We start from the raw sequence: 15,315 nt of genomic DNA, 5'->3' as shown, positions 1-15,315 counted from the left end.
ACCTGTTCCACAGATAGACCTGTGGAGAACCTATTAGGTACCTCCAAGAATAAAAATTTGTTCCGTTTTCCCTGAGCTGACAGGAGTGATAAAGTTCCTGCAACATTTGACTATTTTTACATTAGCAAAGACCCCTTGTCGCATATCTTGAAATGCTCTGAAATTTGGACATTTGTAATGTGCCTCAGCTTGCACCTCAAATCATTATAGGAAACACAGGAAAACGGTTTTATTCAAGAAACACAAGGAAACTTAGATATGCATGAATCATAACTGATAACAACAGGGAAGAAAACCTGAAAAACCTGAAATGAATTCAAAAATGGCTCCATTTCTAGGAGACGGAAGTGCTCCGATGAAAGAATTACAATGAAACGGTTGGAGTCAACATAAAAGCTAGTTGCAAAAACCAAACTCGCAACTGAAATCCAGTCACACTGGTCAGGGAACTATTTAAAAGGCCTTTACCACAGCTTAAAGCAGCACAAACTCAAAAATATGTCGGGGTAGAGGCCTGTGTGAGAAGCTCAGAGGTCATATCCACTATGGATCTCAAAGGAAGCCCGCTGAGGAAGCCCTGATGCTTGGCCCGCAATTCCAGCAGGGCATCTACTATCCTCTGACGGCCTACATTAGGGTGGCGCTCCAACAGCCGGGCCATGATTGTGTCGAAACTTCCCATGGTGGCGTAGTGCTGCGGCACACAGGTGCCAGAGGCTGTGGGCGAGTCGCAGACATTGGTTAACCTGTCCACACTACAGCGCAGCCCCTGTGTCAAATACATAATGGCATCTTAGGAGTTTGCTATTAGCAATTATTTAAACTAATTCATAAATGCATACAATTTACATATAATAGTTATATAATTATTATAATAACAAAGTGCTGTAAATGGTAAATTGTTTGCACTACAAACCATTGTGTTCATAATTAAGATAATACGTTACAATAATATGGTAAGATAAACCAGTTTGCAAAATCAAGCAGCAAAACAAGCTATTTTGTACAGCTAAGAATAGCTGGATGTGGATAAGACTGGAAGCCAGAAACATTAAATTTACAAATGGCTGCATCCACTCTTACAGGAGAAATAAGGTGGATATTTTTAATTGCATTTACAAACTAATTTCTGGACATAAGCTTTCTAAAAAGCTTGCCACTTTATACTTACTCCATGTGGTGAACTGTAGGTTAGACCCTTGGCTCCCAGTCCACCCCCTGCAGTTTCTGCGGTGCTGTGGAACTGGTCACTAATCAGATTATGATCAGGTGAGGCAGGACCACGGAGTTGCACCACCTGGACAGTGTGGCCTTGGAGGGAGCACCCATTTAGATCTTTAACTGCTGCCTTGGCGTCGCTGGGGCTCTTAAGATAGACAATAGCTGCCCTACATATGCAGACAAGATTGCAGTTTGTTAATGATAATCTCTCTGGAAATACTGCATTCAGAATTACTAAATATCTCTAAATATAAATATAAAAAAGCAAACACTATGATTTAAAATATGCTACTTCTGACAGTTTAGTAACTGTAACAGATTTTGGGTGTGGAGCTGTAAGCACTTGATTGTTGTGCAGCTACAATGAGATGAGGCAAAATGAGTAATCATACTAGTACAGCAAGAAATGCACAAATTCTCCTGCCATGACACCATTAAACACAGTTTGTTTACACACTTAAAGGAACAGTTCACCCAAAAATGAAAATGTAGTTCTAAACCAATAAGACCTTCATCTTCAGAACACAAATTAAGATATTTTTGATGAAATCCAAGAGTTTTCTGAGCCTGCATAGACAGCAACGCAACTGAAATGTTCCTAGGCCTAGAAATGTAGTAAGGACATTGTTAAAATAGTCCATGTGACTTCTGGTTCAAACATAATTTTACAAAGCTACGAGAATAATTTTGTGTTATTTTTATTTTCTTTGCACACAAAAAGTATTCTCATAGCTTTGTAAAATTGAGGTTGAACCACTGATGTCCTTACTACATTTTTGGGTCTGGGAACATTTATCTATGCAGGGTCAGAAAGCTCACAGATTTAATCAAAAATATCTTAATTTGTGTTCCGAATATGAACAAAGGTCTTACAGGTTTGGAACGACATGATGGCAAGTAATTAATGACAGAATTTTCATTTTTGGGTGAACTATCCCTTTAATTTTAAAGGCTTAAAATAATTAGTGTGTCTAGGGAAAGTAAAATGCAATACCATTTCACATTAAAAACTCCAAAAACCTAAAGTGACTGTGAATAAACCAGTGGTTAATCTCAGCATTTGGGCATATGTGTGATGAATTTCGCACATTAAGAGAATGCTTACCTCATACTGTTGCTGAAAGAAGAGATGGAAACATTTGTGGCGTTGTACTTATCAAACCAAAGCAGCACTTCCTGCTACAGAAAATAGAATATTTAAAGGTTGCTGCTGCCCTCTGGAGGTCACATGTAACTACACTGTTAGAGTTTACATGTGCACCCTACCTCAGTGATATTGCCGGGCAAGCTTGTAATGCACAAGAGGGAACTTCGGTTTGATTCATCTTCATCAGTTCCTGTGAAAGTGTAGCAAAGATTAGTTTGCCTCATTGCTGTTGGCTGATTGAATTGGTTGGCTATTTCTTCCAGAACAGAATATAAAACAGCATTTATATAACAGCACTTTTGTCCATTTTGCAGTTCCTCCTTTCAGTCAGTTTCTCCATCTTTCCATCCTGATTTGGAGACCCAAGTTCTTCTTCTGCATCAAACCAAGCCTCGCTGCTATTCGGATCCCTGGTGACACCTACTATCATAGCATGCATATAAAACACTGCTGAAAAATGATTCCTGCTATTTGTCTTTCTTCAGTTTGACATTAATACCAGGGTTCTTCTTAGCAGAAGCTTCTGGCTGCTTGTGTAAAAAGACTGGAGCTTTATCTTTCTTGTTGCTGTCACCTTTTGCTTCATCCTATTCAGAGAAGACAAATACTGACTGTTCTAAATGTAACAGACATATATTAAGATACATTGATTCATGACAATGTAATCAAATAACAGTATGTGAATGAACTACCAAAGCAGCTTCAGTGTCCTGACAAACTTCAGTCCTCAGTGGTCTCATCTCTTCACTACCTGCATTCACTCTGTCGCCACTTGCAATGGTACTATACAAAATGATAGAATACTTTGAAATTCTGAACAGGCCATACACAAACATTAACCATCAAATAGCAAAACTAAAACATACAAAAACTTTTTTTTAATATATATATTAATTTGTACTACTGTACAAATATTTGGGGTCAGTTAAATGTAACGTTTTTTTTTTTTTTTTTTAAGTCTCTTATTCTCACCAAGGCTGCATTTATTTGAACAAATATACTGTCAAACAGTAATATTGTAAAATTTAAAACAGCCACTTTCTATGTGAATCTATTTTAAAAATGAATGTATTCCTGTGATGGCAAAGCTGAATTTTCAGCAGTCTTCAGTGTCACGTGATTTTTCAGTAATCATTTTAATATGCTGAATTGGTGCTAAAGAAACATGTCTTATCGATGTTGAGGACAGTAGTGCTGCTTTATATTTATGTGCCAACCATAAACCATTTTTCTGCATTCTTTGATAAATGTTCAAAAGAACAGCATTTATTTATAGAAATCTCTTTACACTGTCACCCTCTAGCGTCCTTGCTGTGAAGTGCAATGTGGGAGCTCAATGTTAAAGCATACTAATGGAATTATGCTTTCTTTGGCATCTCAAACAACAAATAACTTATAACAGGAAAAGCAAAATTCATGACTTCTATAAAAAGGTTACTTTAAAGTATATTTCTTTAAAACATCATGACCACCTACCTTTCTAGGCAGTCAAATGAGTGTAAATGGGCCTCAAGCACCTGAAATGACAACTCATTACCTGCCACATATATCAGGTATAACACGTTTTCAAATTTTGAACAATTCCAAATTTTGTCATACCAATGCTGGGCTGTAGTTTGCAGTTGTAGTTATCTGTTCATTGTCTACTGACAAAGGTTTAAGGTTATCCAGAGGAATTCCTGCTAGAATCTGTTTCCTCATATCATGGTAATCTTTCTGTAGTGTATTTAGCATTTCTGCTATGCTGTCCGGCAGACCCTCAGTCCTAAAGAACATACAAAACAAGTTGAGCTCAAATGTTAGGATAGAAAACCTTAACAGAAAAGTATTGAAATTGTCAGTCACAATACAAAACTTCTGTGAGCCATCTCTTACCCCCAAAGAGCACTTTCATCCAGTGGGGAGGTAAAGCAGCGTCTCCAGCAGTGCTGTTGACACATGATGAACTGAAGAGCGAGAAGATGCAGTTCTGCTCTTCTCAACTGCTGGGCACAGTCACACCCACAAACTCTTGTGCAGTGGTCACCACCAGCACTAGGGCTGAGAAGAACATGACGACATGAAACTACATGATTCTTCTAGACATTTTAAAATACATTGCTGCAGTAAATCCTATAGTGTGTTATCAATCAGCCATATTGGCGGCAGTGAATATAAATAATACCACTGAACTGATGGAAACTCGCTATTTTTGCTGATCATTGCTGCTGAAAATGGTCAATTATTGTCATGTTTTGGGCTGTATTAATCGTTCAGACTGGGAAAAACATTAGGAGTACTATAGACTGCCAAAACTTATAACAAATCAAGGAGAAGAGTGCGCAAAAAAAAAAAAAAAAAAAAAAACACTGTCTGAGGAACAAAAGGCATTTGTGGTTGGCCAAACTAAACTATTATTTACAGTCTGGAAGGTGAAAGATTAGGCTAATGTCCTAAATAACACTGCTTGTATGCATCTTTTCCACCTATTCACTATTCACTTTTTCCTGCTTACTAATTGCTTATGATTTAGCAGCTTCCATGTTTTTTTTCCATTGTTTAGACAACATAAATTAGCAACACAATGTATTTAGTAGTACATTAACAGTGCAGTCAATGCTGTTGTTTATATCCGAGTTCTGGGACATCTGGATAACTGACCAAACCATGACAGTATGTGCATTGATCAAAGTGGCTAAAGGCCTAAATTAAATCTGTTTATCATATAAAGTAATTGCATCTTGTCAGGATTTTAATTGTCAAAGTTTTAGTGGAATGCACTTTTAATGGAAGGTCAGAAACCCTTAGAGTTTCATTAAAAATAGCTTTGTTTGTGTTTTGACGATAAATGAAAGTCTTATAAGTTTGGAACAACATGACTGAGTAAACAACAATTTTTATTTTTAGTACACACTTGAACACATTACCATGCCTTTCTGCTCTTCAGCTGTTTCAGCTCGTTTGTTGTCTCCTTCAGCTTTATGAATTCCTAGGAGTAAATGATCAGCAAGTTATACACAGCTCATTTGGAAAAAAAAAAACTAAAAAATTACAACTGCAACCATTACATTTAGAAAATAAATATAATACCTCTGTGAGGACATCTAAATCAGACATGCAGACTTCAGTAATGGTGTTCTTTTCACATGTGGCTTTTTGCACAGTCTGTGTATCTTTCTCATGGCTGACAGCTTGCAAGTCTGTGTCAGTGGCAACATTTTTCATTTGGAAAATCTGATCAACCTCTGTTGCACGTGTAGATGTGAAACAGGCTCTGAAATCACCACATGCATCTATTATTTGGTCTGCAAAAACTGAAGCGCCAGATTTTGATTTCGGTGAAATCTCAATCTGTTGCTCATATACTGAGTCATGCTTCTTTCTCAGGTGTTCTTGATGGTCTCCTGACTCATTACCCAGCTCGAAAGAATTGCTAAGGCAAGAGAAACAATCAGTAGAGTTTGCAGCAGTGGCCATGGTGGCATTTGATGCTTCATCTGATAGTTCTGTACTGCCTTTGGTGGCCATGGCTGAATCATTGTAGCCTGCCTCTGTGCTCCAGGTGCCATCGCTCCATGCAGTGTGGTCTAAACTGGAGTTACTGAAACTGTAGTATTCTGGCATCGCTTCCTGATCCAGATTGTGATAATCTGCTTCTTCCACTTTTACATTAGATTGATCCTGGTCATTTTGGGTATAGTCATTCTTCTGAACCTGACTCTGCCTATCCAGCTCCATATCGAGGGAGAAGCTTGCCTGGGCTGTTGTGTCCTTAAAGTGTTTGGTGTCCTCCCTGTTCTCTACTTCCTTCCACAGCTGAGACAGGCACTGGGCATGGGGACACATTCCTTTACTGTTTGAAGAAGGGTGTGCTGCAGGGCCTCCATTATCACAGCTCTGCATGCATCTAGTTTTCTGAGTATTAAGGGTACTCTGTGTGCAACCAAAAGTGGCACCATTTTGGCCAGTTAAGACGTTTAGCTCTTCTTTCACACTGTTTGGTAGCAGCTCAAGTTGTTTCTCATTTTCTGAACAAGAAAGCAATGATCAGTACTCTAGCTGAAAGTGATGCTGCAAAACGTTTATGGCAGGACCAAACTTCTCACCTGACATACAGACTTTGTCTTCTGAAATATCAGTGTGAATGCCACAACATCTGCACTTCTTGGAACCAAATGAAAAACTGGTCCCACAGTTGTGACACTGGGATGCACCATAAAATGATGGGTACCTTGACCTTTAAAACACACACACACAAACACATGTTGGGTTTACATGTTTTATGGGGACATTCCATAGGCGTAATGGTTTTCATACTGTACAAACCGTACTTTCGATCACCCTACACCTACCCTACACCTAAACCTAGCCCTCACAGGAGATTGTGCACACGTTTACTTCATCAAAAAAAAAAAAAAAAAAAAAACCTCATTGTGCATGATTTATAAGCCTGTTTCCTCATGGGGACCTAAGAAATGTCCCCACAAGGTCAAAATCTACTGGTATTCCTATCCTTGTGGGGACATTTGGTCCCCACAACGTGATGCACACACACACAGGTTTACATGTTTTATGGGGACATTCCATAGGCGTAATGGTTTTTATACTGTACAAACCATATTTTCTATCGCCCTACACTTAAACCTAGCCCTCACAGGAGATTATGCAAACTTTTACTTCATCCAAAAAACTCATTGTGCATGATTTATAAGCCTGTTTCCTCATGGGGACCTGAGAAATGTCCCCACAAGGTCAAAATTTACTGGTATTCCTATCCTTGTGGGGACATTTGGTCCCCACAACGTGATCTCACACACACACACACACACACACACACACACACACACACACACACACACACACACACACACACACACACACACACACACACACACGTTTGTTTTTGTGAATTGTGGGGACATTCCATAGACGTAATGGTTTTTATACTGTACAAACGATATTTGCTATCACCCTACACCTTCCCTACACCTAAACCTAGCCCTCACAGGAGACTGTGCATATCTTTACATTCTCAAAAAAACGTATTCTGTATGATTTATAAGCCTTTTGAAAAGTGGGGACATGGGCAATGTCCTCATAAGTCACCCTCTCCTTGTAATACCTATGTCATACCCATGTTATTACACCAATTTGTGTCCTGATATGTCACAAAAACAAACACACACACACACACACACACACACACACACACACACACACACACACACACACACACACACAATTATTGTGCTGTTCATTTATATTTTCACATTTACATTACTTTTGTCATCATTTATCACTCACTGTAAGTTAATCTTAAATTTAACAATTAAAATCTAATTTTGGTTATTTTAATGACCAATTGTTCATTTATTTTGACAATACAGAACTTCAATATTGACCATTATTGGCTATCAGCCATTAGATGAAAATAATAGTTGTCCAATAAATATTAGGCAGAATTTAAAATTTGCAACAAAACAAAAACAGCGACAGATCTTTTCTTCCATATTGTGATGTACATCGGAATTAAATGGATAATCAAAAAAGACCAAAAAAAAAATGTGGGGAGGAACATGGTTCCATCAATTAGTTGTTGACTGAATGGAGGGAGATCTGAATGTGAGCTTGCTTGTTCAGTTGTGAGCAGCAAGTTTAATGAGACTTATTTGTTTCACCAGAAAATCAGTTTTGTTTAAAAAATTACCAGGTCAGCAGGAAATAAATAAAATGACATCTGCATGTATGAATTTTCATTTCATGCCAACTTTATAAAATGTATCCTTAAAGGAATACGCCACTTTTTTTGGAAATAGGCTTATTTTCCAATTCCCTAGGAACTACACTCCCATTCCGGTGTAGTAGTGATATTACTGCACCTGCTGCGTCCATATTACGGCAGCAAACTTCCTTGACTATTACGCCAGAATGGAAGTGTAGTTCCTAATCTTATCGGCCTATAAAATCGCATCTTTACATTTTCCGCCGGTCTTAGTACACAATATAACTACAGAAGAGTCAAGTTTTGAATAGGACAAATATTGAAAGTTATCGGTAATTCTTAAACGCAATGCTATTGGTCTCATAGGATACAATGATCTATGCTAAGCTATGCTAAAAGTGATGTCGCCAGAACAGGAGAACGGCTGAATTGGTTTCTGAACGGTAAAAATGAACTTATTAACTTAACCAAAAAAAGTGGAGTGTTCCTTTAAGTGTGATGATAAAATAAAATGCTAACAAAAATCATATAAACACCAAACTTATTTAAAAACAATTTTTTTTTAAAACTTACTTTGATGACATAGCTTTTGGAGGGGACGTGCAGTTTTCTCTGGTTTTTGCTAAATTATAAAAGATATATTTTTGAACAGAATACAGAACATCTACTCACAAAATGAATATCAATATTAATATTATATAATAAGCAATATTTTGCAAACTGAACTCACGTCTCACAAAAACATACTGTCCGTCTACTTGAAGTGCAGGGTGTTTCTGTAGAAATGGCAAAAGTCCTCCCTCTTCTGTGGATGAGAAAGCATATTTTTCCTCAAGACCTGCATTTTACCATACATTTTCAATAATTGAAGGTCATTCTATAATTGCTATGGACATACTTTTAATTAGGGTTCTGTCCTCTGCTGTTAAACACAGGAACCATCCAAGCAACTTTGGACCTGTGATCTCCAGGTATTTATTGGCCAAGACAAGCTCAAACAGTGACCTACAAATATAAGATACACAATTGTCTCCCTCAAAGTAACAAGGTGCAGTGGTACTTCAAATTATTGATAAAAAAATTCTGAGCTTAAAACTGGATTAATCAATAAGACTGAATGCAAGCAGACTGATTTGTACACTTCCAGTTAAAAGAGCCTCTTCGGTTCAACAGGCCTGCATTTATTTCACCGAAAGTACAACAGTAAAATTGTGAAATATTTTACTATTCAAAACAACTGTTTTCTTATTGAACATTTTAATTATATATATTTTATATTTTGATTATTATTATTAAAAGTATGGCTTTTTATAGGTTTCTTTACCAGGAGGTTCAGAAGAACAGCATTTATCTGATAGAAATATTTTGTAACATTATAAATGTCTTTATTATCCCTTTTGATCAATTTAAAGAATCCTTGCTATATAAAAGCATTCATTTTTAGAATTTCTTTTCCAAATATTGACTCCAAGCTTTTGAATGGTATAATGTTACAAAAGTTTTTTTTTTTTATTAGAGATTAATAGGCTATATGTCGAACGTCACCTGACCAACCCCGGAAAACAGGTCTCATTGCTTCCGCTTGTCGGAGAACGTGTTAATAGCCGTAATAAATAATGGCGATATCGACGGACTTTTAAGGTAATCAGTTAAACAAGCCAGCTGTTTATTGTGGACGTTTCACTCGATATTTATATATAAATGTTAGTGAAAAGAATAAAAATTTAAAACTTTTATATATCAATCCACATATGTGATGGACATTGGTTATGATCATAGTTAGTGTCTACTTTGAATGAATCTTGAGTAAATCATGTTCATATTTAAAGAGGGATATGCAAAACGCGAGAACCGGAAGCAACGAGACCTGTTTAGCAGAAAACGGAAGCCTGTTGGCAATAACCCCTATTGCTGATCTTTCTTTTTACTAAAGAATCTAGAAAAATGTACTGGTCTGTTTTAAATATTGATAAAAATAAAAAAATGAACATTTCTTGAACAGCAAATCAGAACATTGTAATGATTTCTAAAGGATCATGCGACACTGAAGACTGGAGTAATGATGCTGAAAACTTAGCTTCGCTAAAATGCATTCAAATAGAAACAGTTGTTTTTAATAGTAGAAATATTTCACAGCATTACTAACTTTGCTGTATTTAGGACCACATAAATTCAGGGATGGAGAGCCGAAGAGAATTCTTCAAAAAAAAAAAAAAAAGATTAAAATCTTACTGTTTAAAAACGTTTGACTGGTATTGTATGAGTAAAACACCTGGTTTGTGAAATTTATAAGCAAATGAGTTTTGTTAATCCTTAATTCGACGATTCCTTACCTCATCAACTGAAACTTCCTTTCAACGTTGGTATGCAGCGGATCATTGTAAAAGCCTTGAGACATGTACAAGGAATTCAGCAACACTGTAAAAAAAAAAAAGATATGATATATGTCTGATTAGACTAATTTTCTTTTTGTTCTACCAGTTTACATTTAAGACATAATCAAAATGTCTATATGCTGGTCACATCTGAATATTAAGCTAATTGAAGTGTTGACGGTTGACCACACATCCGCGGCGCGCCCCCCACAGAGCATGCGCGCACAAAATATAGTGACACAAACCTCATAACGTCTACACGAAAGTAGTTTCTATGAATATGTGAGACTTTACGATTTACTATTTACTTTACTTTACTATTATTACGATGATAAATTAAAGTAATATAATAACAAGCAGCGTAAGGGATTGTTTTTGTACCGCTAAAATCATAGATATATATCTATGGTTAAAATAACTGGAAGCGCATGACACCGGAAGCACTGAACATTCAATTTTAATGCCCGCGAAAAATAAATAAATAAATAAATAAAATAATACTCATATTAATAAAAAATATTGCTCCGCCAAAACACGACTACACGTTCATATCCAAAGCACTACAGTTATGTTTTTTTTTTTTTTTATTATTATTAAGAAGAATCTAAGCAAGAAGGAAGAGTTGGTAAACTCGAAATTTATTCTGAATAGGATAAGACGGTAACATTAAAGTAAGTCGTTATGTATACCCAAAATACGCCCGTTTCTCACAGACCACACGTGATTAACCCAGACCAACTTTTTTGGGCTCGATATAACTTACCATCAACCTCGTTAACTGTATTATAGGCTCCTTGATCAAAGGGAATGAGTTGCCACGTGGCTCTTGCAGAAAGATCCTCATATGTGACTGAATGTGACTCAAAGACGAACGGTAACGGTACGACTACAGGTTGAGGGTACCACATGTTCTGAAAGAATTTAAATGATCAAATGTTTACACCAATTACTGTCGACAACAAAACTGCGATAGAGCTTGTCCAACTCAGGTAACCTAAAGCGCCTTATTAAAGTCCAAATGAACCGGAAATTGCTGCCGACTACAGTGTAATGACGTATTTCCAGCTAAAACGGAATATTGAATTGAGGGCGGGGTTTTATTGTAGCGCTCCTCCTCTCCCCTGTCACTCTAACGGCTGGAGGGGCGTGGTTCCCCATTAGAGAAGGAATGCTATATGATGCTATTCCCCAGCAGAAGATGATCAGAATTTAATTAAAGATTACCAAAACAAACAATTTTTTTAGAGGATTAATTTGCACGGATTAATTAATTAAATATTAAAGACTAACAATGTGCACTAACAAAATAAATATTTCACCCAGACTTTAATCATGAGGTAGTTTTAGACCAGCCAGCAGGGGGTGCTCATTCCCTGACATGTACATTATGGGTCCAAAAGTCCAAATGTAACAAAAACAACTTTTTGATGAAGCCTTAAACCAGTGTTATGCCAAATACTGACCCCTGCCAGATTACTATCCCCCTAGTATTGGTAGGTTTTAGGGTTAGGTGTGGGGGAGGGGTTAGGATTAGGGGTGGGGTTAGGATTAGGCAATCAGGTAGCGATTTCAACGAGAAGGGGTAATAGTTTGGCAGCGGTCGAAAATGGGCACAACACCGGCCCTTGTAAAAAGGAGCGCCCGTAGGATAAGGCATTAAACTGGCCTCCTGACCTTAATAAATAGGCCTGTAATTCACATTAAATTAACCATTAATAATTTTATAATTTTGCAATTTGTTATGGCGTGTCCCTAAATTCCCAGCTAACAATTTAGCTTTTAGCTTTTGGTTCTCAGAATGTTCCCAATAACCTTCCCTGTTGGTTAGCCAGGAAAGTTTTCTTAACATAAATAAAACATTCCCTTTAGGTTAGGGGAACATTCCCGGAACTTTCTCAGTAGGTTCCCAGAACGTTTCCCTAACCTAAATGGAACGTTCTATTTACGTTAGGAAAACTTTACTGACTAACCAATAGGGAACATTCTATTTATGTTCCTAGAAGGTTCCCTGAAAGTTCTCTGAAAGTTCCTAGAACGTTCTCCTAACCTCTTCACTCCTTTACCGTTTCTGTACGTCAGCACTCCCGCGTCCCGGAGTAAGCGGCATGGAAGGCGGACGGATTTGGACCTCAATAATCACTACTACACAACATGTCTTGTTTTAAACGCTTGTTTAATCATTACAGATAATTAGAGCACATTTAACCATCATAAGGAACATTAAATGAGACTGAATTATCCTATGCTAGATTTCTTATTCGTTAATATGTAAGATGTAGAAGAACCATAATAACTTTTTATGTTTATTATTAAAGTACCAAATAACACAACTTCATATTGGACGACAAAATATTGGATTTTACAGTCATTAAAAACGAATAACATTTATTTGACTTTAACTAAGATAACATTACATTCTCTGTAGTTTAAAAAATAAAGCCTAAAATAACCTGCGGGAACGTTCTGGGAACGTTTTCTGTAGGTTCTAAAAATTAAAACATAACCTGCGGGAAAGTTCTGGGAACGTTTTCGGTATAGGTCCTAAAAATTAAACCTAAAAATAACCTGCAGGGAACGTTCTGGGAAGGTTTTTTAGGTTATAATTAAACCAATAAACAACCTACATTGAACGTTCTGGGAACGTTCTTTATAGTTTATTAAAAAGAGAACCTACATGGAACGTTCTCACTTGATTCCCAAAAAAATAACCAAATGGAAATAATATGGGAACGTTAGAGGAACGTTCTGTGTTTGCCTTTAGCAGCTAGATTATCATTCGTCCTCTACCGTTACGGAAAGTTACGAAGAAAAAAAAGATTTATGAATGAATTAATTAAAATCATATTAATAAATGCGAACTGCTGTAGGCTCTTTAGTTATATCGCTTTATAAAATGATAACTTGTGATAGATAGAGCCTGGTGGTTAGTGAAATGCAGTTATTATTATGGCCACTAGAGAGAACACAAACCACGATGAATGAACCGCTTTCATAACAGGAATAAAACATATCCTAATCCTAATTGACAGGGAACGTGTTTGTGAAGGTGAAAGTATTTCGTGGAATCTTGTCCACAGTTAACCATTTATTGAAAAACAAAAACCGACACATTCATTCCCTGCCTTGTTGTTGTTGTTTTTACATTCAAATTCATTTTAAGAAGTGGTTAAAGTATTTTATCACGGGTAATATATTAGAGTAACTGAATGCATACAATGAATGACTTAATTACTCAGTATAAATAAATTATAAGATTGATGTCTAAATAAAAAAGGTCAAGCTCTGAGTGCCTGGCAGGAATTGCCTAGTCGGAAGTTCATTAATTAGAGCATGTATTCTAATCACAGTTCATTTAAGTTTTCTCATGTCTCAGCAGATGGACAGCTGCTTACATGGCAAAATAAACAATAGTGAGTTAGATCATGTCACATCTTTAGCTCTGTCTTGCTTGCTCCATTGTACCAAAAGATGTACCCTAAGCAAATAGTGTGCATTAGCTGTCGGCCTGCTAAGTGAAATCAATACTTCACTAAAACAGTCATTAGCAGACCACAGTGCAAAATATATGTTGATGGAACTGGCCATTAACTTCTTTGCATGAATGCATAAATTGCTTATAGTGTTCTATTGCATTAGTCAGTTATAGACTACAGCGTGAAGTTGGCTAGAAATAAAACGGTTGTGTTGGCTGCAGGGTTATTTACATGGAAGTAGGCGAGTTCAAAGGTTAAGTGCTTTTCTAGAGCAGAGGGGGGTAAGGAATGTTACCACAGTGATCTAACATCCCATCATCGTCAGCTAGAGCATCTCCATTTTCATTTCCTGGATGATATTCATCAAGACCAAGTGGAATTATAAATTCAGTCACAAATGCTTAAAGTATAAATGCACGGTGTTGTGCAAACAGTATACAGCCCATAAATGGGTTTGGATGAATAATTGAGGCTGTGGATGTTATGACATAAGTGCAAGATATAGTATCACACATGCTGCTGCTCACCCATCCATGCAAAGTTATTAAATAATCATAGATGGGAGGCCTACAGCATGATCATATGAGCAGACACACATTAGCTAACCATCTAGAGCCCTGATGAAAGGGCAGCGCAGCCCCTGGGACAGCAAAAGGCCTTTAACTGAATAGAGGCTGATCGATACAGAATAGAGTTTCAGATTCAGTGCAAGAAAGCAATTGCCAGCCTATTATCTGAAATGGGCTTTATAGTTCTCAGTCACATATGAACACAATAATATATATATATATATATATATATATATATATATATATATATATATATATACTGTTCTTTAACTTTTACTCAGCAAAAATGCATTCAAATTGTCAAAAGTGTCAGTAAAGACTTTTATATTGTTATATGTTTTATGTATATTTTCAAGTTCTTTTGGACTTGCTTTTATCAAAAATTATAAGCAGCACAAGTGCTTTGAACATTAATAATACTACTAGTTTTTCTTGAGCATGAAGAGTGGAGTAATGGCTGCTGAAAATTCAGTTTTACTGTTACTGTTACCGTTTATTTTTGCAGCCTTGGCTTTAAAAACATACTGATCGCAACCTTTTGAACAGTACTGTATGTATAAACAGTGCCCTCCACTAATATTGCCAGTCTTGGTAAATATGAGGGAAGGTGGCTGAGAAAATAAATCCATTTGAGCTTTCATTAAAAAATCACAACCTCATTGAAGTAAAACAATGGAAAGTGTGGGGGAAATCTCATTATGAAATAAATGTTTTTCTCTAGTTCACGTTGACCACAATTATTGGCACCCAATAACTGCAATGTCGTTTTCCCAAGATAACAGCTTTGAGTTTTCTCCTATAATGCCTGATGAGTTTGGAAAACAGGCCA

General features: G+C 36.7%; 2 protein-coding genes across 2 annotated transcripts in view; both read right to left on the bottom strand.

Annotated features, from left to right (window-relative positions):
• The window catches only part of dgkg (diacylglycerol kinase, gamma), a 449,591-nt gene that overhangs the window by 322,397 nt on the left and 111,879 nt on the right, over nt 1-15,315 (bottom strand). The gene's annotated exons all lie outside the window — the stretch shown is intronic.
• On the bottom strand, nt 491-11,352 carry rbm44 (RNA binding motif protein 44). Its single transcript, XM_073845847.1, is given in 18 exon segments — nt 491-769; nt 1,172-1,388; nt 2,327-2,400; nt 2,488-2,594; nt 2,681-2,791; nt 2,868-2,955; nt 3,061-3,151; nt 3,845-3,885; nt 3,968-4,133; nt 4,244-4,376; nt 5,270-5,336; nt 5,438-6,375; nt 6,454-6,584; nt 8,643-8,691; nt 8,800-8,874; nt 8,968-9,074; nt 10,403-10,487; nt 11,208-11,352. Coding segments are annotated over 18 exon segments (2,904 nt in total).

Source organism: Garra rufa, chromosome 8 (genome assembly GCF_049309525.1).
Source record: "Garra rufa chromosome 8, GarRuf1.0, whole genome shotgun sequence".
NCBI lineage: Eukaryota > Metazoa > Chordata > Actinopteri > Cypriniformes > Cyprinidae > Garra > Garra rufa.
The sequence above is the reverse complement of the archived record's forward strand: the minus strand, read 5'-3'. Positions and strand labels throughout refer to the sequence as shown.